Genomic DNA, 24,836 nt, shown 5'->3' with positions numbered 1-24,836 from the left:
GCAGCATGAAGTTTGAAATGGGAGTCTACATGCGTAAAGCCTGTACGCACATAGGCTCTTCATTCAATCAGAAATCCTGCTTTCTCTAAATAATAGTATGCCTGGGTATTTTAGCTTTGCTGTTGTTTTATTTCAGCATGTACTGCGACCAAATATACCTTTCCTGGAATTGCAGAACACGAGGAATTTGCTTACATGAAGCTCCTGGGAACCAAAGAAAAAGAGAAGTAGCTGAAAGTGTTTCAAGTTCTTTCTTCAGGGAATAGAGCTTTGCTGGAAAAGGGGGTAACAGACACTGGCTGGCAAATGATCAGCAGTACAAGTTGTTCTTGCTCCGAGAAGCAGCAATCAGTGCCCAACATACCACTGGAGGTGTCTGTTCAGATAAATTTTGTTTTTCCTTAATTGGAGGAAGGAGCCTTTGAGGCCATAGAAAATGTGACCAGCCCAATGAAAATGGTACCCTGAGTAGGCTGTTCTTAACCTTTTAACCTTGCTTAGAGAAAAAGAGGGCTATAAATAAGAGATGTGTTTTGCAGTTGTGGCATGACACTTTCAAAGCAGTGGGAAAGAGCAGCCAACAGAAGGCTGGGAAATGGATGTGGGCTTGCAGCTTGCAAATCTCATACGTTAGAAGTTTAAGGGATTGCTCCACTGGATAACTAATTGCAGGTAAGAGACTTTCCTATACAGAGGTGAGTCTGTGCAGTTTCATGACATGCACTGGTATTGCCGATGCATTTCCTGGTAGATAATGCATGAGATCACAAATTTCACCTGATACTGTAAACATCTGAGGCTCCATTTGGTTACTCTAGTTTTACAAGCTCTCAACGTGCTTTTTATGCTGTTCTCTCTGAGCAAGGTGTTAAGACAAGGATGGGACTGCATGTTGAATCAGCTCACTGTGGAAAACAGGTCTGATTTAGAAAGCAGACTAGAGTTGCTCAGGGTAATTATCCTTGTTGTGGAAGTATGTCCACGTAGGCCATGTGCTACACACCATGAGCAGCGTGAGATTCCAGGAATTGCAGGTGCACTTACCAGGATCTTTTGGGACAATGAGGCACAGCAGCTACTGTGGTGTCTTTATGATATATGGTTTTATTTACACATATACACAACCTGCAGCTAGGTGGAAGGATTGCAGAGCATTCACATCATATGAGGATCTGGCTTCTTGCTTAAGGGCAAAACCAGATTCAAACTACAGCAAAAAGCCATTTCCTTTGTCTCTTAGTTCCAGCCTGTTATCCTCTGCTCACACAGAGTTCTCCCCTCCTTCTCACTGCTAACTGACTCCAAGGACACCCCACCCCCAGCTTGTGTCATTCAAAGCTGAAACCCTAAACCTGGCCTTTGCCTCTGCCCATTAGCACCCAGCAAAGAAGGGGTCCCACTCACCCTTGCCCAGCAATCTTGCCCTCTGATGGTTTCCTTGATGGGCCACCACCAACCTTTATCCCCTGCTAAACCACAGAGCCTAGGACTTGCCGGTCAGAAGGTTGGCGGTCTGAATCCCTGCGACGGGGTGAGCTCCTGTTGCTCGGTCCCTGCTCCTGCCAACCTAGCAGTTCGAAAGCACGTCAAAGTGCATGTAAATAGGTACCGCTGTGGCGGGCACGTAAACGGTGATTCCATGCGCTGCTCTGGTTCGCCAGAAGCGGCTTAGTCATGCTGGCCACATGACCCGGAAGCTGTACACAGGCTCCCTCGGCCAGTAAAGTGAGATGAGCGCCTCAACCCCAGAGTCGCCCGCGACTGGACCTAACGGTCAGGGGTCCCTTTACCTTTAATGGCCCATCCCACTGGCTCTGTGCTCTGGCTTGGCTACTTAGCATCACTAAATCCAGGGGTTTTCTGTGTTTGGCAAAGTTCAATCAACCTTGATTTATTCTAACCCAGCCAGATGGGTGGGGTATAAATAATTTTTTTTATTAAATTATTTATTTACTATCTGAATATTTATTACAGCTAGGAATTAAATTCCTGGGATCTGGCACCCAGGAATTTAGGGGAATCTGGCCCCCCCATCAAACCCCTAACACAGGCACTCCTAAATGATCTTCTGTACATAATTGTGTTGGCCTTTATTAAGGTGAGTGCAATCTTTATTTTCTCTGAGAATCCCCATTAGTAAAAATGGATTGTAACAACAATCTCCCTGTAAAAAATATTTCTTGGGGGACGGGGAATGATCAAGAGCATTGTGGCTGAGCAACTGCAGACATTCCTGAATAAGATTGACGATCTGGATCATGGGTAGGCAAACTAAGGCCCGGGGGCTGGATCTGGCCCAATTGCCTTCTAAATCCACCCCACAGACGGAATCAGCCCCACAGTCCAGGAATCAGCATGTTTTTACATGAGTAGAATGTGTGTTTTTGTTTAAAATGCACCTCTGGGTTATTTGTGGGGCATAGGAATTCATTCATTTTGTTTTTCAAAATATAGTCGTCGTTTCCCCCCCCCCCCCAGGGTCTGAGGGACAGTGGACTGGCCCCCTGCTGGAAAAGTTTGCTGGCCCCTGATCTGGATCTATGACTGTCTGGGTTCAGGCCTGGGTTTGAGACCAAATCAGCCTTGGTCATCCTGATAGACAGGGGGGATGAAAACCTGCTCTTTCTCCTTGATGTCTCAGTGGCTTTTGATATCATTGACCATGGTATCCCTCTGGACTGACTCTGAGGATCGGTGGAACTGTGTTATGATGATCCTGTTTCTGCCTGCAGGGTTGTGTCCAGAAAGTAGCATTGGAATTTTAGAAGACTGTGTGTGAGCAGCCTTTTGTCAACCACACCTGGAAAGAAAAGCAAATGTTCTCCTCCACCTTGTGCTGAATCAAAACTGCAAAATGACATGAATTAATGAGACCATTTCAACTTTTCACAATTCCTCCACAAGGATATTAATATCCCTGCCCTATTTGTACTTCCATAGAAATAGCTATTAAATAGGCATTTTTTAAATTCGTGCAATATTGAAATATTCAAAGGATAATCATCCTTCTGCCAGAAAACCAGCACTTATATCTTGGGAGAGATATATTCTGTTTATCTATTAGGTAACTACAGTGTAAAACAACAGCATTTCGCTCAGTTATTCTACACCCTTCACCGCTGTCATCGCCCAGTTTCTTCTGATTACTGGAACAGCTTAACATTAAAGAGCCAAATGTTGCCACATGTTATGAGCAATTGGAAATGTTTTTGGCCCTTCCCAAGGGTGTACAAGAGGACTCAATTACTTGAGTCATCATTGCTTGCAAACCTCTCTTGCTAGCATTTCAGGCTCCATACCACTTGCTGTGTTAACCTGTTGCATTACGTGCAGCGAGTGTTTTGTAAATATCTGAGCAATCACCTCCATCGTCAGCAAAGGTATGACAGGAGCAGAGATGAGTAGGTAGTAAAGTTTGCTTGGCAAAAACACAAAGCAAATGTCACCACTCAGTCATCGACTTTCTTCATATTTACTGAGCAGGCCATGAAATCGGTCCCAAATATTCCATGTTGGGCCAGCAGATAGCCATGGTTCTTGTTCCTTTATGTATGACAAAGAGGACTCACAAGATTCTTCTTTGCTTAGGTTGTGTACATACCAGAGATCCTCAGTCTTGGATCCCTAGATGTTGTTGTACTATGACTCTCATCATCCCTGATCATTGGGCTAAGATGGCTGGGGCTGATAGGGGACCCAAGGTTGAAGAAGGCTGCCATACACTTACAGCATATTTAAAGCACATTGCCCTACTCCAAAGAATCCTGGAAACGGTTGTTTGTTAATTGGTTGAGGAATTGTAGCTCTGGAAGGGGTTAAACTACAGTTCCCAAGATTCTTTGGGGGGGTGTGCTCTAAATGTTTGGTGCACACACAGCTCTAGTTTGGGTGATAGCATCCCCACCCCTGCTTGTGCAAACTGGTTGGGGAGAGGGCTAAGAAAAAAACACATACAAATAGGTAGAAATATTTGGGGGCCAGAATGCTTCAGCAATGGAAAAGAACCTAGAGGCATGTGTCTGCCTGCCAGTGGATCTTCCTTCCAGTACTGTAATATAAAACTCTCTTGAGTGGGAGCTGCCAGTTCTGTTTGAAGAAATAAGAGTGTGTAGGAGCCAAAATGTTTATTTACCTCCACCCAGTGATACCTTGTCATCTGAACTTTGACCAATTTGGGTTAATGCCCAGTACTGATTATGGTGTGCAAAGCTGTCCTCTTTTAAGCCGGGGAAACAATGAAGTTTTTAAAGTGTCTCTCTATTTGTGCCAGTGAATAGCTGTACATTATCTGAAAAGTATTTCTTTGTTCGGTTACGTGTATTTTCTATACCCCCACTCGATCTTAATTTAGCATTTACCCAAGCTGAATGTATTTTAATTCCTTTAATCTTTCCTCATAAATTAGCACAACTAGCTCCTTAATCAAGTTAATTGCTCTTCCAGGATTTCCCTCCAATTAGTCTTTCTCTTGTAGATACTAAGGTCCACAAAATGTATTCTGTATTCTAGCTAGAGTTTATAACTATACACAGAGGAGCGTATCCTGAGGATGCTGATGCTTTGAGACAGGATGTAGCTCCTGCACCACCTGTTACCTGATAATCCTCAACACCTATAGCCTAACCAGGAGAAGGTGGCTGCATCTTGCTTTATACCTCGGGACCAAATGACATGTTATGAGCAAATGCCTTTGGCCTTTGGCCTGATAGTGGAAAAGCCAATTCTGGAGAGGGTTCTCAGGACTAGACAGGTGGCACACAGGGACTGGGTATTCAACCTCTTCCCTACAGTTTCCTGCTCTCATTCAGAAAATCCAAATTTAGCGATGGAGGGAGAGTGTGGGCTGCCACTTGGATGAGGATGTTGTGTGGATGCCACAAAAATAAGCAGAGACCCAAGTAGCTTCAGATTCACATTAAACTCCACTGCAGATGAGCCCTGGGTGAGAGTACCTGGCAATTCAGTTGAAAGGCTAAAGCAGCTGCAACTGCACCCGTAAGGAAGTCAACAGAATAACTTGTGCCTGCTGTGGGGAGAAGTTGTCATTAGAAAGGGCATAGAGCAGACTGCTCTTTGGAAAGTATTTTTAACCATGGAGAATTGTGGTGTACTGCCACACCTGTGGCCTAAACAGCCATAGTATACACTGGGCTCATCCTAACCTCCTTTTGTGTTGCATTTCTAGGCGTAGGTCCATGCTCAAAAGCTCCATGTCTAAGATTTACATTCATGATATGATATATGATATATGATATGATATGATATGAATTGCATTGCCCTGGTGCTTTCCCTGTGAAAATCTGCTCTTTACTGCTGAATCAGAGCAAATGACAATCCTTTGGAAACTCGAATTGCCATTTGTTCTGATTCAGTGTTAAAGAGCAGTGTTTAGCACTCAGACACAGAGCTTTAAAGGGTAGATCTGTGCCTAAAAGTGAGAGGCAAAAGGTGTGTGTGGATAAGCCCTTAGTTTGGTGGTTGTGGTATTCACCTGACCTCCAGTTGGTTGTGTTGCTGACACTTACTAGGAGGTCCTGGGGTAGGTGTGAGTCAGTGACAGAGCTCAGTGCAGTGCAAATGAACTGCTGGGAACACTGCATTAGCGCTGCTGGTACATTTGTACCTCTCTGACCTTGCCCCTCCCCTTCTACCTCCCAGTAAACAGCAGCGATGTGACCAACCAGAGGTCAGGTGAGCACCACCCCAACATGTGCTACTGAATATACTTAAGAGGAAACGTAACACAAAGAAAGCACAAAGCAAGTACCACCTCTTTTACATCTTGGCCTGTTGTGGTATTGATAGGTGCCCCATTAGCTCTGGTGCAAGCTTAAGCAACAATTCTGAAGCAGCTTGCTTGATGCTGATTCAGGAATCTGCAAGTCTATTCAAGGGTGTGGTGGGGTTTTGCATGAGAGGCCCAGCAAAATGCTATCACTAGTGACTTACAATGCTTTTTTATTTGTCTGCACTGCAGCATGTTTGTACAATGTTAGACTCCCAAGGGGAACTGCCTTAACAGCCATTTGCTGAAAGGCGGAGTAAAAAAGAAAATTTGCATCTGACCATGTACGGTGCAGTCACAACTAAACCCTGTAATTCCACAGTAATGTATAATCATAATGAAAGACAACTTCCTGAAAGAGCAAACTGGTATTTTTGCTGTTATTTAATCTAATTTATCTCTAGTGATAAGGACTAGAAACTTTCTCCTCACCTATCCTCAGGTTTTTGCTAGTCATATAGTATCATAGGTTCCTAACATTTTATAATATTGTTTTCTTTTTGTATCTGTTAGGCGTTTCTATGCATTCTGTGGAGTTGTAAATTAGCTTTGAGACTTTCTTTGTGGAAAGCAATGAATGAATGCAACAACCAATAAATCACCCTTTAAAATGTTGTTGATGATGGAGAATTGCACATTTCCAACATGATGAAATAGCACCATCATACAGAAGCTGCAGTCTTGCACAACTCAGTGAGGAACTGTTTAAAATATTAACTGCGAGTCAATGAAACTGGTGTAGCAGTGGAGCCAATTGATATTAAAAACCCCAACACCAGTTAGAACACTCTCTACTGCATTTTGCACCAAGGTTGGACAGTTAAGTGTACTTTGTGCTAGACATAACTGCAATCTTGTTTCATTGTCAGGACTGTCATATCTGGAGACAGAAAACCATTTTATCTGCGGTCAGCTTGGGTTGTGATCACATTTTAGTTTTTGCATCTTGTCTTGTAGAGAAAGGCAGCTTGAATATTTAAGCCATCTGGCCTAATTAAGATTATTTGACCTGCAGGCTATTTTAAAATAGTCTTTGGAATTGCAAAGCTGAGGGAGGCACACTCTAGTCTTTGCCATTGGACAGGAGACTAAGGGCCAATGGAGGTTTCATCTTTTCCTCCCAAGAGGAACAGCATGGCAAAACAAGCCTAGTTTCACCCACTGGCTTCAGCTTTTCCCCTCCCTGCTAGAAAGAACACTCAGCTCCAACTGTCAGTTGTTCTACACTTGCAGAGCTGTAGGGAAGTACACTCTGGTCCCATCCATCAGCAGGAAAATAATAGCTGCTGGGCTGTGTGAGTTTGCACACATCTGTCTATTGTATTCTGCCTTGAGGATCATTCATTCATAAGGTAGGATATAAATCTTCTAAATAAATAACAGTGCGTGTTGTTCAATATGTTCAGCATCTGACACACTGCCTTTTTAAAAAAAAGCTCTAAAACATTTCTTTTACAGTGACTATAATACTAATAATGTAGAAAGCGCTATATGCTTCTCCTCTTTTTCTGGTGTCCTCCAATGTTTTGGTCTGAAAATCCCATCTACCCCAGTTAGCAGGGTAGGGATGGGAGTTCTGGTCTAAAAAATCTAGAAGGTACAAGGTCAAGGAAGCCTGGGTTAACCTCAGCCACAATGACTTTTCCCAAGCTACTGACTGCACGATTCTGTGCAGCTAGGTGACCTTAATTCAGTACAGTGGTACCACGGAGTAAGTACTTAATTCATTCCAGAGGTCTGTTCTTAACCTGAAACTGTTCTTAAACTGAAGCACCACTTTAGCTAATGGGGCTTCCCACTGCCGCCGCACGATTTCTGTTCTCATCCTGAAGCAAATTTCTTAACCCGAAGTACTATTTTTGGGTTAGCGGAGTCTGTAACCTGAAGGGTATGTAACCTGAAGTGTATGTAACTCGAGGTACCATTGTAATGTGCATGTTCACATCTCACTCTGTACAGGAGTGGAATACCAGAGAACAACCCCAGCTTAAGGTAGTAGACATGTCTGGAGGGTCCTCTACCTTATCAGCATATGTATTTGAGATATTTATAAATCGCTTTTCAAGCAAAACTCACAAATATCACACAAAGAAATATTAAAATATTAGGACGCTAGAGCATAAACTAAAAACATATCGTAAGATTGCAAAGCGGCAGTGACACAGGCACCCTCTAGGCAAGCTTGCCTACAAGGACACCTCCGAGTGAGGCCAGGAGAGCCTGCTGCTCTAACATCCCTTTGCTGGAAGCAAGAGGGAAGGTACAGAAGCAGAAGCTGGGAGAAGAGATGAGGGTGGAAGCAGAGGAGGGTGATGGCGGCAGGGAAGTGTGACACAGCCTGCTGTCAGAGGTGGCGCAATGTCTTGCACCAGCCCTGGTTATAAGGGGGAAACATGTTTTCAAAATTATCTATCTTCTCCCCCTAGGGCAATGAGCACTCAAGGTAGCCCTGTGATGTTGACTCAGAGGCAGTTGATACCGATATGAATACAGTGGTACCTCGGGTTACATATGCTTCAGGTTACATATGCTTCAGGTTACAGACTCCGCTAACCCAGAAATAGTGCTTCAGGTTAAGAACTTTGCTTCAGGATGAGAACAGAAATCGTGCTCCGGCGGTGCGGCAGCAGCAGGAGGCCCCATTAGCTAAAGTGCTGCTTCAGGTTAAGAACAGTTTCAGGTTAAGAACAGACCTCCAAAATGAATTAAGTACTTAACCCGAGGTACCACTGTACCAATTACAGGGGGCAGCTGTTGCCTTCAGGCTCTGATGTTTATGGGCTTCCCAAAGGTACTTAGCTGACCACTGTGGGGAAAAGAATACCAAATGGTCCTCTGGCCTCATCCAGAGCTTGGAAAGTTCATTCTAAAAAGGAACTAGCTCTAGTTCTTCAAAAAAGGAACTAATTCCAATTCATGTTTTTCCCTTTACAGTACTTAAAAACAAACCTGTTCCATTCATAGTTCAACTCATTCATTCAAATGATCCTTGGCAAAAAGAGGGGAATAAGAGCTTTCCCAGTGTTACAATACTTCAGAAGTGGAATGTAAATTACCATATTTTCCCATCTATAGGATGCCCCCATGTATAAGATGCCCCCTATTTTTGGGACTCAGATTTAAGAAAAAGAGGGGAGATGTATGGGTGTATAAGACACCCCCTAATTTTTGACTTTAAGGGAAAAAACCTAGTCTTATACATGGAAAAATACGCTATTTATTTCCCCCAACAATTATTATTTTTGAAGCTTAAAGGCCTGAAGAGTCTAAAGAGTAAAAAAAGGGAAAAGTGAATGAACTTGAGGATGAGCTAGAAATTGTTCAAAGTTCTACCCCAAATTGAACTTAATTCACTCAGCAATTATGAAAACTACTTTCAGATACAGTTCAGAGGTTTTTGAACTAAAGCAGTGAACTTTGTTAAACCAAACTATTGAGTTCCAAGAATTAGTCTTACCTACCCTGTGGGGCTCATTATATTTTTATTTCTGTACTGCAACATTTGAAGGCTGAAATGGGACATGAAACCCAACTTAAGCCTATGATGTAAGGATCACGGCCATGACCTTTTGCAGCCCAGGAGCAAAGTGCTAGGTCTGAAACTGCTCATCTAATGACAAATGTGATTAAGGCGCACAGGAAGACGTCACTAACTCCACACCCTAGAGCAGTTAGCCAGGATGGAGCCAGGCCCTTCATATAAGCACACAGGACAAGCAAAACCATTTTTACAATTGGAACATATTTCGAATCAAAAGAGAATTGGTAGGAAAACAAAAAAGTTGTCAATGAGCATAAACAAAAGCAAACCCTCCAACATTCCTCTGATGAAAATAGGGACGTCCTATTCATACCCTCCAACATTTCTCTGATGAAAATAAGCATATGCAGTGCTATTTTTTCTAGAAAAAAGAGTGCCGGAACTCACCATTAACGCCTCCCTTGTTCTCTTAGAACAGACATAGGCAAACTCAGCCCTCCAGATGTTTTGTGACTACAACTCCCATCATCCCTAGCTAACAGTGGTCAGGGATGATGGGAATTGTAGTCTCAAAACATCTGGAGGGCCGAGTTTGCCTATGCCTTAGAATAACAATGGTGCCTACCTGAGAGGTGCTGGAACTGAGTTCCACCTGAAAAATGGCTTTGGGGATGTCCTATTCCATACCCTCCAACATTTTCCCAATGAAAATAGGGACATCTTAGGGAAAAGTCAGACTTTCTGGGATTAAATGAGAAACCAGGACGCCTTCTATAAATCTGGGACTGCTCCTGGAAAATAGGGACACTTGGAGACTCTGAAGGTTGATATAAAACAACTTACTGTTGTCAGTTGTTTTTAGTGCTCTAACCCACCCTTGGACCTTACAGTAAAGTGTAGGTAAATAATAATAATAATAATAATAATAATTACAACAAATACAAAACCTGGACTGGGGATGTGTGGTGGCTAGTGGGACACAACTTCAAAATGATGGAGGATAAAAGGAGGCAGCTAGAGAACCATCCTCACCCAAAGAAAAGATCAATGCATTCAGTATTTGTAGGACGTAATCCAAGATGGCTTGGAATCTCCCATAGGAATGCTGTTGCTGTTTTGTTAGCTCCCTGAGAACAAACAGTTTTGTATACCGATAACAGCATAGAGTCATGATCTGCCCTTTAGCTTTTATGTGATGGTTGCTTTTAACAGGCTTTTATTTTTAATGGTATTATCACTGATTAGTTTGCCACTCTTGGCTCCTTTGGCATGAGCTATACGTGTAATAAATACATAAATTACAGTCAACTACTCGTATTGCACCAGAGGGCTTCATCTTTTGCAAGCGACTGTGGAGCAGACAGTGCCAGCTGGCCCTAATCCTGCATCTTGCCAGAGGAAGGCAAATACCCCTTCCCATAATTCAGTGCCACTTCTCATCCTTTCAAGTTTTGATCTACAAGTTACAGCACTGTAATGAGACACCCAACCTGCCCCCCACCTCTGAAACTGTGGCAGGACTATCACAAATGTTTCTATTTTAGGGTTGTTTGCTTTTGTTGTCAAGAATTCTGCCACTTTATCCTGGTGGTGGATAAAGCTTAAAGTAGCTTGGAAACAAAAAAATACAGGAGACCCTAATGCAAAGTACCTGCAATTTCTAAAAAATAAAAATCAACTCTAGCTTAAAAAAAAATCACAGAAAACAGTGTCCCTACGCATAACCAAAGTGCCTTTCCTCTTTCATGGTTAGCATGGCGATTAATCAAAGGCATCTCTTTGACACAACTTGGGTCTTCCTTTTTTCTTTTACTGAAGAACAGGGTATTTTAATGCCATCTTCCTCGCAGAGGTGTCTGTGGAGGGGATATACTGATTTAAAATGTATAGTAAACTAGATCGGTAGTTGGGTTGCTATTGAGAGTATTTGGTGAGCTAACATGACAGTGTTGTGGGACTGAAGATGGTTGGAGTGATCATTCTGTGATATTATGCCAACGGACAAAGCTGTATTGTAACTTTTGAATAAATGTGAAAAATTTAAAAATAAAAAAATTGAACATGGTGTAGGAGCCAGTGGTGGTGTAGTGGTTAGAGTACTGGACTAGGACCTGGGAGGAGACATGGGTTAACAACATCCCCATTCGGCCATGAAACTCACTGGGTGAGCTAGGGCCAGCCACTGTCTTCTCTCTGCCTAGCCTGCTTCACAGGGGTAAAACTGGGGAGAGGGACAATGGGGGACATGGGCTGGAAATCTGAAATAATAATAATAATAATAACAACAACACCCTGAACATTTCCAGAGTGCTTCCTCTGTACAGTTGCATTTCCCCACCTTTTAAAAGTGAACCTTATACAAATTAGGGAGAAACGAAAAACACCTGACCTCCCCCCCACAAGCTTTGGCTACAGATCCTTTTGGCGGCTAGCGGGCAAATTCTGGCGACTAGCGGCCCTTAACTCTCCTCCTCCTCGGTTCTCTGCCCTTATTCAATCCCACGACACACGTCTGAGGGAAGAAGCCCCTCAGATTCCTCCTTCCACGTCCCACACGCCAGTGGCGGGAAGCCGAGGGGAGGCAGCGCGACAGGCCAGGCGACACGGAGCCCGGCTCCCATAGGCCGCGCTCGCTTGGCGCCCGCCCGCCTCCATTATGTGCTAATTTAGCCCCGCGCTGAGCGAGGCTCGGCTTCCCCGAGCTTTTCCTCAGCCCGGAATAGCTCGGCAGCCCCCCCGGCGGCAGCGCCACCCCCGCCTCCCCAACCGCTTCCCTCAACCGCCTTCGTGCTTGCGCTCTCAGCCCAACTTGTCCCCTAGCGAGTCCCGCCTCCCTCCCTCCCTGCCGCGCGCCTCAGGAGGCTGGCGGGCGGCGCAGGGGCCACCCCTCCACTCGGCCTCGAGACGGGACGCAGCAGCAGGGTAGGCTGCGCCGGGTTCTGTGTTCGTTCGCTCGAGCAGGGAGGGCGGGGAGGAGGAGGGAGGAGGCTGGCTCGTTGCAGTTGGGAGCGCCTGTCATGGAGGAGCTGCGCCGCGAGCGGGGCGCGGCGGCGGCGGCACCGACGGCTGGGCTGTGAGAAGCGGCGCGGCGGTTGCTCTGAGGAGACGGAGCCGGGCCTGCCTTTCGGCCGGGAAGGTAGCTGGCTGCAGAGACCAGAGGGGGAAAGGGAGAGAGAGAGAGAGAGACAGGCTCCTTCCTCGTCCTCCTCCCTTCGCCTCCGCCCCGGCCTGGCTCTCAGGCGTTGCCGAGGCTCCTCCTGCCTTGCCGGTCGCAGCGAAGGGCGAGCGGGGCGGTTGGAGTTTCGGCGGCCGGGCGGGCAGCGCTGCGGTTCGGGGCGGGCGAAGGGAACGCGAGGGCCGAGCAGGCGGAGGCGACGCAGGTGAGGAGCGGCTGCCCGGCAGCGGAGCTTTCTAGGCGACGTCGTCCGCCCGCCCGGCCGCCCGCCTGCCTATTTACTTTTGGCCGCGGGAGGCTCCCCAGGGGAGAAGTCAGGACAAAGGGGGCGGAGAAGCGAAGGGCGTCCTGGGTGGCTCCGTGCCCGGAGCGCAGCCCCTGCGGGTGGGCTGGGGGTCGTGAGCAGGGCGAAGCGCCTCGGGTGTGGGGGTCGTGACCGTGGGGGTACGATGGGGCCATCTATGCCGTCAAACCGTGTAGGGCAGGCGGGGAAATTCCTGAGGGCGCCCTCCCAGCTGAGGGCGCACTTGAAAGCTTTCCTTTTGTGATTCTTGTGATATTTCGGGCATAGGTTCGGATCCCAGCCTTAAAAAGTTCTTCGCCTTTGCTTCTTCTTTTTTGTAGCCACCAGGTGGTGACAATCCCGTGTCAGCTAGGTTGTCTGAACCCAGGTGGGCTCAGCAGACAAAATATGAGAAGTGGCAAGAATAATTTGCATCGGGGTTCCTATCTCCCTCATAGTCATCTCAAAAGCTAGCATTTGTTGCCTGTAAATGTTCAGATCCAGGTGCCTTTTTCTTCTGGGGACAAGTGGGAGGGACAGTATAACCAAGGGTAATGATTGTATTTTGAGTGTCTTCACTTAGCTGTCAAACTTTGTCTTGTTTTCTAGGTTGCTGAGCATAGTATTTGCTTTAAGAGGTCTCGTGTGAAAGCTTCATGCAGTACACAGAGGCAGCTCATCCTTGGAGGAGAGTGTGCAGGGAGCAGCTTCAACTCTGTGGTTCCAGTTATCCCATTATCTGTGATTCTGAAGAACAAGTCAGAGAGAGAGGAAGAGACTAAATGGATCTTAAGACAGCAGTATTCAATGCAGCTCGGGATGGCAAGCTGCGGCTTCTCACCAAGTTACTGGCGAATAAAACTAAAGAAGAAGTGGCCTTGCTGGTGTCAGAAAAAACAAATGGTGCCACGCCCCTTTTGATGGCAGCCCGCTATGGCCATCTTGACATGGTGGAACATCTACTAGAACAGTGCAGTGCTTCTATAGAAGTTGGTGGCTCTGTGAATTTTGATGGTGAGACTATTGAAGGTGCACCACCATTATGGGCAGCATCAGCAGCTGGCCATTTGAAGGTGGTCCAGTCTTTACTAAATCATGGAGCATCTGTCAACAATACCACTTTGACAAACTCAACACCTCTTAGAGCTGCCTGTTTTGATGGTCATCTAGAAATTGTAAAGTATCTTGTGGAACACAAAGCTGACTTGGAAGTATCAAACCGCCACGGGCATACATGCCTTATGATATCGTGTTATAAAGGGCACAAAGAAATCGCTCAGTATTTGCTTGAAAAAGGAGCTGATGTAAATAGAAAAAGTGTCAAAGGTGAGTTCAGTATCCATTTTCAGCAGTGACTTTTAAGGAACTGTTCAGAATGTTCATTTGGTTTGACAGTTCAAAGGTTCAAAGTCCAAGCTTAATTCTGTCCTTGCTAAATTTTCCATGCTGCATATAGCATTCCTTTAGGTTTCGTTTTTAAAGGGAATTGTTCCATAGATTATACTCTGGTAGTGTTGTATAGTTACAATGATGTGGTGATAATTCCTTGTTTTTTAAAAAGCAACATCATACAGAAACTGGATTATTTTGGATCATTGAATGGAAGAATTTAATCACTATTAATACAGGTAATACTACAAATACAAATTGCATTGGCATTCTTTAGGCATCACCACCCATTATCTAAACATATCTTTCTGCCTGCTAGGTATAGTAAGGAAATATCCCATATTAGTCTTATCCTTATAGTTGTAATAGAATTACAATAAAGGGACAGTGGCACTGTGTCACAACTGAAGCCTTTGTTCTTCTTGTTTACTATGTTGACACTTTTGGTCAGCAAAATTGTTCTTTGGATTATTCTCGTGATTGTAGTTTACTCGTCCATTTGTTCTAGACATGACATTGCTTTTTTATTACAGTATTTTCTTTTCTTTCACATTTTTACTAGTTTGCTAGGAATGTTTATTGCTTCAGAGAGTCACAAAGACTACTCTGCCCATCCTGTCTCTGACTCACATGCATCTGACCTCCCTCACTACACTAATCTAAAAAACAGGACGTATAACCGAGAGACTGTGCAGTCCTACACAGGTCTACTCAGCAGTAAAACCCAGCCTTAGTCTTACGAAAATCCATGGGCTTTGGTTCAATCATTTCCACTATGTAATAACAAATATTGTTTGTATGCTATGTAACTGAGAGTAACTGAGAGCACACTGGTGTAACTACAAATCAGGAAATTTCTAGTTTTGACTTGTTTCTGTCGTGAACCCCCCCCCAGACAGTTGCTTGGATTCCTGGATGCAATATAGTGAGGGGATAAATCAAACTATGATTATGTAAATTCTTTGAACAGTCCACAGCTTTATATAAATACTAAGTGTTATTATTATTGACCAGCTGGATCTTGTTTTGTGACTTTCTGGTGTTGTCTTTCTTCACTCTGCTTAATGACTCATAATTGAAACACAAGTTCTGCCCTTATAGCAATGTGAAAGGAATTCTATTTTTATAAGCAGAAGAAGCATACTGCTGTCACTGACACTCGGTAGCAGAACTTTACCCCTTTCTGTTATTTTAATTTCTCAGTATTATTTTAGTACATTAACTAAAAGAACTGTGTCATGGTCATGGATTATTTCTATTAGTAAAGTGTCTAGATAATCGAAGCTATGCCAGGTGAGAACCCACAGAAACTTTTATGGATGTCCTTTCCTAAACATTGGAGAGTGACACTGCTGGTTTATTGGCAAATGAAGCTTACAGAGTTGTTTATCCTTGATGATGCTCTTTTTCCCCAATTGGTGGAATAAGAGTTTTGGCCTAGAGATTAAAAAAAAATCACCAGAAGTTGTGACTTCATCTATTTTTCTTCATCATAGGTTCACATAAGATTAATTTTATTGAAAATAAAATCTTAATTTTATTATAATTATTAATAGAAAAAGTAATTATCTCAATTCCCACATCAATATATTCAGAGGGTAAACTGGGGAATAATTTTTTGTAGCGACCAATTTAACGTGACTGCCAGTTTTGGACTTTGAGTAGTATTTTGTGCACATCTGTACTGTGAGCTCTGAAGTTTCAAAATAACACAGGAAGTAAATATTTCAGAGTTTTTGTTTTAATGCAGTATATAAGCAGATTGAGTATAGGTGTCTTAAAATATCTCAATTTCATCTTTAAAAAGGTAGTCTTATAGTTCAGAAAGCAGTGGGTGGTCTCCAGTAAACTCATTCTGTCCATGCAAGCATTTTCACTTGTCCAATGGAACTTCTCCCTTCTCTCATCCTTCCACGTGCCCCTTGCTGTTCTGGGTTTCCCCCCAACCCTCTGGAACCGATGTAGGGAGGATATTAGGCATGTGCAGGGAGAGGAGACGGGAAGTTCTGTTGTGGTAGTGGAAATATCTGTGCTGATGGAACAAGGTAGTTAGATACCATTTGTAGTCCTTTTTTATATAATGCATAATGGGTCAGTTACATGATGCTTTTTGTTTCAAAACATGCATAAATGTAGGTTGGGGCAGTAAGGCCTGTCTTGCCAGCTGGGGAGCACTCTGGTTTCTGATTTCTAAAGGTACTTTGAAGCAGCTCGTAAATGTAGAGAAAATACACATTTTTTCCTTAACTGTGCTATTCTATAAAATGTATAGAATAGCACACTTAATGAACAAAGCAAGCTCAGAAATAAGCTCAGTTGAATCCTAACCCCTGGCTAGCAGTGGCAAGATTTGCTGGAGCTATTCACCTAGCCACTGCAACCACAGTCCTGCTGCTTGTGCTTGGCAGGGTGGGAGGGGGCAGGAAAAATGCCTCTTCACTGTGCCAGCTACCAGGATCATACCCATCTGCCATGTGATGGCAGCATACCAGCTCTGATCTTGTGTCAACCCAGTCCATCCCTATAATGCCTCGTTTTGGGGGGTCTCCATTGTAGTAGTGATAGTGCCAGTGCTAGCTTCCATCTTTCTGCTGTTTGGGTGGGCATATTGAACTGCCGCTCTGCCAGTGGCAAAACTCCCCTGCTGGTGCAGGCTAGTGGAGCCAGGCAGAGCTGGATGGAGGGACACCTTTGCTGTATCTACACCCGCTCTGAACATGGCCATTTGGCATTTGAATTGCTCTGTTACTCTTAGACAGATGTGGGCAGGAGTGCAACCAAAGTCTCCCTGCTGCAAATAGCAGTAGCCTGGAGACTTTAACAGGGTTGGAGATACAGGCAGCCCTCCAAATGTTGCTGAGGCTGATGGGAGTTGAAGTCCAACGGTGTCTGGAGAGCGATGCTTTTTAGACAAATCTACCAAAGGGTAATTAGCTGTTCTGAACCTATCAGTTTTATTCAGTTCCTGAGAAGCACTTTCTTCCACCATATGTCCTCCACAGTGGTGATAGTAAGAGCAGTTTCTGTCTCGGGTTTCTATTTCTGGCTCTTTTCTCTAAATCCTTAGAAGATTGTGCTGGCAGTATGTGGAGGAGCTAGCTTGTTTATTATGTTGTTGTTGAGCTTGATCCTGCCTTTTGAAAACTCCTAGGTTTGTGTGGAACAATTTATGTGCCTATAGTATAGTTGTAGTACAGTGATGGTGTGTGTGTATTACATGAAATGATATTTAAGATATTAGTTATTTGGCAAGGAACCTAAAATGTGTGTGAGGAAGCCTGTCCAGCATATTCTAGAGCCAAACAGAAGAACCATGTGAATCCCTTCTTTGTTAGTCATACTGTTGTGCTTATATAAACCTATCACATTTTTGTGATCTATGATTATCACTTCGGAGTCTATCCATGGCAACATTGTCACTTGGAGAAATATTAAGCTGCATAGATTTAGAGAGATTTTATTTAGGAATCTTTTAAACGTTATTAAAGGACTAGGAAAATGTTATACTTCTCCCCTAGTGGATGCTTTTAGGAAGAAGGCAAACATGTTAGGTTAAATATGAAATTTACAGGAAGCTAAGCATTTCAGATGATATATTTTCATTGCACAGATAAGGAAGTTGAGTGAAAACTAAAATATATGCATCACAATCCTATGCAGATTTGCACATAAGTACTTGCCCCAGAGTCGGCCACGACTGGACCTAATGGTCAGGGGTCCCTTTACCTTTACCTTTTACTTGCCCATCTGAATGTTCAGTATGTCTTACTAGCAGCTGTTACCTCAGGCTGCAGTCATATGCACAAGTGGAAGGGTAGTCTTTCAATAAGGTTATGAGTTACCGTATATACTCAAGTATATGCCGATTTTTTCAGCACATATTTTATGCTGAAAAAGCCCCCCATGGCTTATACTCGAGTGAGGCGGCCGGCCCAAAAGGAACCCTTTCTCACCGCTGGTCCCGCCCCTGCCTCTCGCAAGGGCAGACACAGGAGCTGTGGTTGGGAGAGGCCCTGCGGTGCACTGTGCTTCTCCCAGCTGCGGCTCCTATGCCTGCTCTTGTGAGCAGCAGAGGTGATGGCAGAGGGATGAGCGGCTTGAAAGGAGCCCTTTCGGGCTGCTCCTTCCTCCTCCTCCGCCTTTGCCACTGTCGGCAGCGGCGGAGGAGGAATGAGCAGCCTGAAAGCAGCCCTTTTGGGCTGCTTGTTCTTGCTCCGCCACTGCCACCACCACCAGGTTTGTGGTTTGGTGAACCAGCTTATACTCAAGTCAATAAGTTTTCCCAGTTTTTTGTGCTAAAATTAGGTGCCTCAGCTTATATTCAGGTCAGCTTATACTCGAGTATATACAGTAATTATTTAAGGGTGAAATCCAGTTTTCCACCTAACTCTTGGGATGGGTTTTGATCCAGCAGAGGTATCTGTGAATGTCAAAAGGGGGAAGCATTTTTCTCCCAATTCTCTTTGCTGATGAAGTCCCTCACACCACTTTTCATAGTGTTCTAAAAGGTTCCCTGATCCTCTAGAACAGATTTGGGCAGGCATTAGAAGGTGAATTAGAGAAAATCTCATCCCCTCCTCTAATGTTAGCAGATGCCTGTGCTAGAGCAAAAGCTGCCCTGCGAGTGAGAGGGCAGCATTCAATGCATCTTATTCTAAATAACTAAACAATGAAATGTGGTGGTTCTGACAGGACGTGATTAATGCATGTATTACGGCTTTCAGAAAGTTAAAAATAAAATTGGCACATTGTCTGTGATTCAGAGCTTAACAGATTTATAGCCAGTAGTAATATACTAGGGAAGATGACTACACTCTTGTAGACATTTAGTTGTACTCTGTCCATGATTGTACACTGGGTTACTTTACCAACCTGTTAAAGAGTTAAGATTTTGGTGAGCTGGCCTAGTATCTTAAACTATGTGGCAAGTGAGCAAACAAATTCAATTCCTGTGAAATGGTGAACTATTGGAGAGAAGCTGAATCTGATTCTTCAGTGAAATACTGGCTGTGTTTTATCAACAGTAAGTTCCTTCCCCAAGTTGGGACGTAGGGACATGATCCCAACACAGTGTTTCTGTGCTGCATTATTACCCAGACATATATAAGCTAGATGTTGAGTAGTATTGGCATCAGTGAGCCATGTGCATATGAATTGGTGTAAGTGGAACAAATGTCAGTAATAATTAGGTATTTCAATTTCAGCTTTTTACATCCTTTTCTTAAGCTATCATGCTTTGGGCTTCCTATCTTTAAATGCCTTCTTGGTTGTCTTTCAAGTTATCTCTCCCTGCCTGTCCACAAAGATATGTCTCAGGGCCCCTTGTGAACAATTTCTTGGACATAATGACTTTTTATTTTCCTCATAGCAGCATTCTTTTTTGAAAACTCTCCCGTTATTTTGACTTCACAGTAATACAGTAGTGATGGGGTGGGACAAATAGGCAACCAATATCCTGTTTGTGGATTTTTTGCTATACACATAAACAGGGCTTTATTACAGAAACATTTTGTAAGACATGTTCAGAAGGCTATCTACTAAGAAATTTACCCAGTATAAGTGGAGGGAAGCAGAGAAGTATTAAGAGTACAGTGACTCAGGCTGCAAGCTTTCACACACATTGTGGTATAAATCCAATTAAAGAAAGTCAGACTTCTTTCTAAATAAGCATGCATAGAATTGTGCAGCATATCTCTGTGCTGTTCATTTGCAAGGGAGTACCTGAACCTATTTTTTCCTTGGGCAAGTTGGCATATCTGTTCCATCTTGCTATTTCAAGCAGCAAACCAGTACAGCCACTCATAATAGGAATATACTTGCAGTTGAACTATAACTATTTCAAAGGCAATCTTTAAATTTAGAAATAATTAAACAAACATCAGCTGTAGTTTCAGTTGCCTAATTGGATGCAGTTTTACTCCCCAATTTGTGATTTGAGACATCACACTGGAACAGATACCTACAAACAAATATATTTGTAAAATTGTGCCATAACTGATCATGTCAAATGGTGGGATGGAATACTTCCTGTTGCAGGATCTGCTTACTTGTAAATGCTCCAATCTGCCCCTTGATACAACAGAGAAAGATGCTTACCTGCAGGAATTTATTTATTTTGATAATTATTTTACAGTTCTAGATATGTGCTGACTGCAACCCCACAAGCAGCAATCAGACTATGACCTCAGAGATTTTGATGCTCCTGAAGGGCCTTGAAACTGAGTGACATAATAAAGTTAGGCTTGTGTAGAGCAGAAAATTATAGATAATTATTTGAACTACGCGGGTGGCGCTGTGGTCTAAACCACTGAGCCTAGGACTTGCCGATCAGAAGGTCGGTGGTTCGAATCCCCGCGATGGGGTGAGCTCCTGTTGTTTGGTCCCAGCTCCTGCCAACCTAGCAGTTCGAAAGTACGTCAAGTGCAAGTAGATAAATAGGTACTGCTCCGGCACGAAGGTAAACGGTGTTTCCATGTGCTGCTCTGGTTCACCAGAAGCGGCTTAGTCATGCTGGCCACATGACCCAGAAGCTGTCTACAGACAAATGCCGGCTCCCTCGGCCTATAGAGCAAGATGAGTGCCACAACCCCAGAGTCGTCCGCTTCAGGTTACAGACTCCTATAACCCAGAAATAGTACCTTGGGTTAAGAACTTTCCTTCAGGATGAGAACAGAAATCGCGCAGCGGCGGCAGCGGGAGGCCCCTTTAGCTAAAGTGGTACCTCAGTTTAAGAACAGTTTCAGGTTAAGAAAAGACTTCCAGAACGAATTAAGTTCTTAAACCGAGGTACCACTGTAATATGTATTGGGAAAACATGGGGAAAATTTTAGCTCCAGCAGAACAGCTGCAGTGGGATGTTCTGGCAAAATGCTGTAAGCTTTGTGTTGGCAAATATAAAAGCCCACATATTCAAGGCTGATTGTTTTTCTTAAATTCAAACAGGAAGATTATTAAGTGACTAATAAGGAATGTTACTTTTCTTACATGTTCATGACTTAGATTAAAATGCCACCTTTGTCGATTATTTGTCCACTGCTTATGATGTGTAATTTTATCATTATTTTAATGACCAACATACTAGATAATTTGAATTCTGTACAGCCATAATTCCTTCATTGTTTCTCTGAAAATGTGTCATAGCATACATGATTTTTTTGCTTTCTTTTTTCCATAGGAAACACAGCATTGCATGATTGTGCAGAATCTGGTAGCCTGGAAATAATGAAGATGCTTCTCAAATATTGTGCAAAGATGGAAAAAGATGGTTATGGAATGACTCCCCTTCTGTCTGCTAGCGTTACAGGTCACACAAACATAGTTGACTTTTTGACCCAACATGTTGAAACTAGCAAAGTAGAACGTATAAATGCACTGGAACTCCTGGGAGCCACCTTTGTGGATAAAAAGAGAGATTTGCTCGGTGCTTTGAAATACTGGAAAAGAGCTATGGATATGAGATACAGTGATAGGACTAACATACTGAGCAAACCTGTGCCTCAAACGTTGATAATGGCCTACGATTATGCCAAGGAGGTGAACAGTGCCGAAGAGCTAGAAAACCTTATTGCAGACCCTGATGAGATGAGAATGCAGGCCTTGTTAATTAGAGAACGTATTCTTGGCCCATCTCACCCAGATACGTCCTACTATATTCGGTACAGAGGTGCTGTCTATGCAGACTCTGGAAACTTCAAACGATGCATCAATCTGTGGAAGTACGCTTTGGACATGCAGCAGAGCAATTTGGACCCCCTGAGCCCTATGACTGCGAGTAGTCTGCTTTCGTTTGCTGAACTCTTCTCCTTCATGCTTCAAGACAGAGCAAAAGGCCTGCTGGGCACAACAGTTACATTTGACGATCTCATGGGTATACTGTGCAAAAGTGTCCTCGAAATAGAACGTGCCATCAAGCAAACTCAGTGTCCCCCTGACCAAATACAGCTCAACAAAGCCCTTTCCATCATTTTGCATTTAATTTGCTTGCTGGAGAAAGTTCCTTGTAGTCCCGAGCAAGATCATTTCAAGAAACAAACTATATATCGATTTCTTAAGCTACATCCTAGAGGAAAGAATAACTTCAGCCCACTCCACCTTGCTGTTGACAAGAACACCACATGTGTGGGGCGCTACCCAGTTTGTAAATTTCCTTCTTTGCAAGTCACTGCTATACTAGTGGAATGTGGCGCTGATGTAAATGCCAGAGACTCTGATGACAACAGCCCTTTGCACATATCTGCACTGAACAACCATCCTGACATCATGAATCTTCTTATCAAGTCAGGATCACATTTTGATGCAACAAACTTGCATAAACAAACTGCTATTGACTTGCTGGATGAGAAGGAAATGGCAAAGAACTTGATCCAGCCCATCAACCATACTACACTGCAGTGTCTTGCTGCCCGTGTAATTGTGAATTATTGCATAGGTTACCAAGGGCACATCCCAGAAAAACTTGAGAACTTTGTTTTGCTCCATAGATGACAGTCTGACAATAGGCCCTTGGTACTGTGGGAGCACGAGTTAGTAACATCAATTGTTGCTTTCTCAAGCACTGTTGTGATATGCCAGCGATACACCATCATTCATTCAGCTTGGTCCATCCTGCTCATTGGCTAAAGCATTATTAGAATCAGATCTGCAGAATTGGTTGCCCAATATTTAAAACAAACATACCATATAATATATTTTGTGGATTATTTAGAAATGTAATGCTATATTCGGACTCACTAAAATTTGTCTGCCAAAGGCTTGTCTACTCTGGTTTAGTTTGCCTGTTGGTTGTTTGGGACTGAACTGAATAATTTTCGTGGTGTTGTCTTATTCTTACTGGTGTGTGGATTTTATATAGTTGGGAAGTCATCTTTTTGTTCTTGCTTGAGCATTTCTATTCTTTTTTCTAATGGGTTCATTGCTGAACTATACAAGTTGTATGGACTTGTTAACATTTGCAATTACCATAAGTGCTTTTATCCTCTCTATGCACTGGCTTGAACATGACTGTTTGTGTGTTGGCATATTTCTATGCAGCAGTTGGCCATTGTCAGTTCTGACACTGTTTTCTTGCAGTTTGTTAGAGAACTCTTTGAAAATATACCCTTTACAGTTTGACATTTCTTGAAGACATCAGTCAGCTGTCTAAACTCATATGACTTTTTGCCCCCAGCTTTTTCTGCAGTTGCTTTCCATTTATTTTTCTAGAGTTGCGTGCTGAATTTGGGAGTAAAATGTGTTCTTGTTGGCAATCCCACTTTTAAATTAAGTCTGAAAGTCATATAAATAGGTCTTGCTGCGAGGAGAGAAAGGAAAGGAACTGCCATATTCTCCTCTACACTAGTGTCTTGCTTGAGCTGATTGTGTGACTAGGCATAGAGAGTTTCCCCCCCCAAATTTAACCTGAAACTTAATCATACAACTCAGTGAGTACTAGATCAAACATAGTCTGAAATTACAACTCAAGATTCTTAAGTACAAAAGAAACTAAAGCATGTTGGCATGATGCTTGTCAGTCCAGATCTAGCCATCAACTAGTATAATTAACTATATGGTTGTAGTCAGTAGCCCTCTGCAGGGGCTTCAGAAGTTTAGTAGTATCCCCTTCATTTTCAAATAACTCTTACAGATAATTTGCATGCATTTTATTCTCTAATACCTTTCAGCCATATTTATGGAAAACATCAGAGGCCATGCTGAGTACATAGTCTCGACTGAAAGCTATCTATTTTTATAATACTTGCACAACAGCTTAGCTATTGCAGCAGAAAGGGCTTTTTAGACTTGATAAGGAAACCATAAGTGAAGACTACAAATGAGATTAAGATTCAGGTAATTAATATAATTCAGCACTTTATTGTTGATTCATAATGAAACTTATTATGGCATATTAGACCTGCAAATGTCTTAAAATAAAATGGTTCTCAAGGAAAAAAAAAATCCCACCTCATTTTTCTTCAATGGAATACAGTGTATTTGACATTTCCACAATCTAACATATTGAGTGTTTTCCAGTACTACTATACCTAGTGCTTTTTCAATTCACAAAACAACAACAACACATAGGTTACTGTGAATCTGTAGCAGTTGACAGTGCAGGAAAAATCAGAACCAAATCAATGCATCAAGGCTGGCATGAATCTGGAATTCCTTTTTTAATTACAACATTACTACCCTCAGTTGATTGATCACATTTGGTTGGCACATCGTCACAGTACTAGTACTCACACTGACTTTTTAAAATCATCACTTTATTGGCCTATTCAGAAGTAATGCTAAACCACGGGTTAGCATTTTGAGAACAATCTGTGTCTTTGTGCTTTCTCTTTTTCTTCTCCTTAGTGTTTGTGGGAAGAAGACTGGAAACATCCAGTTTCATTTTGGAATAAATCACAATATCAGGAAACTGGTTTATTTACTCTAACTAGTTAGTGCAAATGAACCAGGATTAAACAATAGTTTTACATTCTCATTTTTTAAAACAAACCAGTCAGAATTAGCCATTTCCCAATTCAGGATGCTATGGGAATATGTGATGCATTAAAACAAGGTAGAAGCTTGCTTTCTCCTTTTTTCACATGCAAAGGAGGAGGAGAGTGGAGAGAAAGGGATGCAAGTCCAAAGTTCACTGTGGTTCATTCTTGCAATGCTAAATCGTGTTTTAGTGTTGCTTTTGAAGTGGGCCGTTGCCTAGTCTAGAGTGTATATGACAAAAAATTAATTTGTTCCA

General features: G+C 43.1%; 1 protein-coding gene across 7 annotated transcripts; it reads left to right on the top strand.

The window, feature by feature from the left end:
* The first annotated feature begins 543 nt into the window (after window positions 1-543).
* Window positions 544-24,046, top strand: FEM1C (fem-1 homolog C). Of its 7 annotated transcripts, none has more exons than XM_083576882.1 (3): window positions 544-672; window positions 13,334-14,050; window positions 21,288-24,046. In XM_083576882.1, exons 2-3 carry the CDS (start codon window positions 13,507-13,509, stop codon window positions 22,595-22,597), a joined length of 1,854 nt encoding a protein of 617 aa, XP_083433008.1. In that variant the 5' UTR covers window positions 544-672; window positions 13,334-13,506; the 3' UTR covers window positions 22,598-24,046. The 7 variants fall into 7 exon arrangements, with proteins under 7 accessions (XP_083433008.1, XP_083433010.1, XP_083433007.1 ...); XM_083576884.1 differs by lacking the exon at window positions 544-672 and adding an exon at window positions 6,916-7,137; XM_083576881.1 differs by lacking the exon at window positions 544-672 and adding an exon at window positions 11,061-12,188.
* The last annotated feature ends 790 nt before the right edge of the window (window positions 24,047-24,836 follow it).

The sequence above is a fragment of the Podarcis filfolensis genome (assembly GCF_964270895.1).
Source record: "Podarcis filfolensis genome assembly, chromosome: 11".
Classification (NCBI taxonomy): domain Eukaryota; kingdom Metazoa; phylum Chordata; class Lepidosauria; order Squamata; family Lacertidae; genus Podarcis; species Podarcis filfolensis.
The sequence above is the reverse complement of the archived record's forward strand: the minus strand, read 5'-3'. Positions and strand labels throughout refer to the sequence as shown.

Coding starts and splice junctions, on each gene's coding strand:
- FEM1C (XM_083576882.1), top strand. CDS start 13,507: ATGGATCTTAAGACAGCAGTATTCAATGCAGCTCGGGATGGCAAGCTG. Junction 14,051..21,287: donor AAATAGAAAAAGTGTCAAAG/GTGAGTTCAGTA, acceptor TTTTTTCCATAG/GAAACACAGCATTGCATGAT.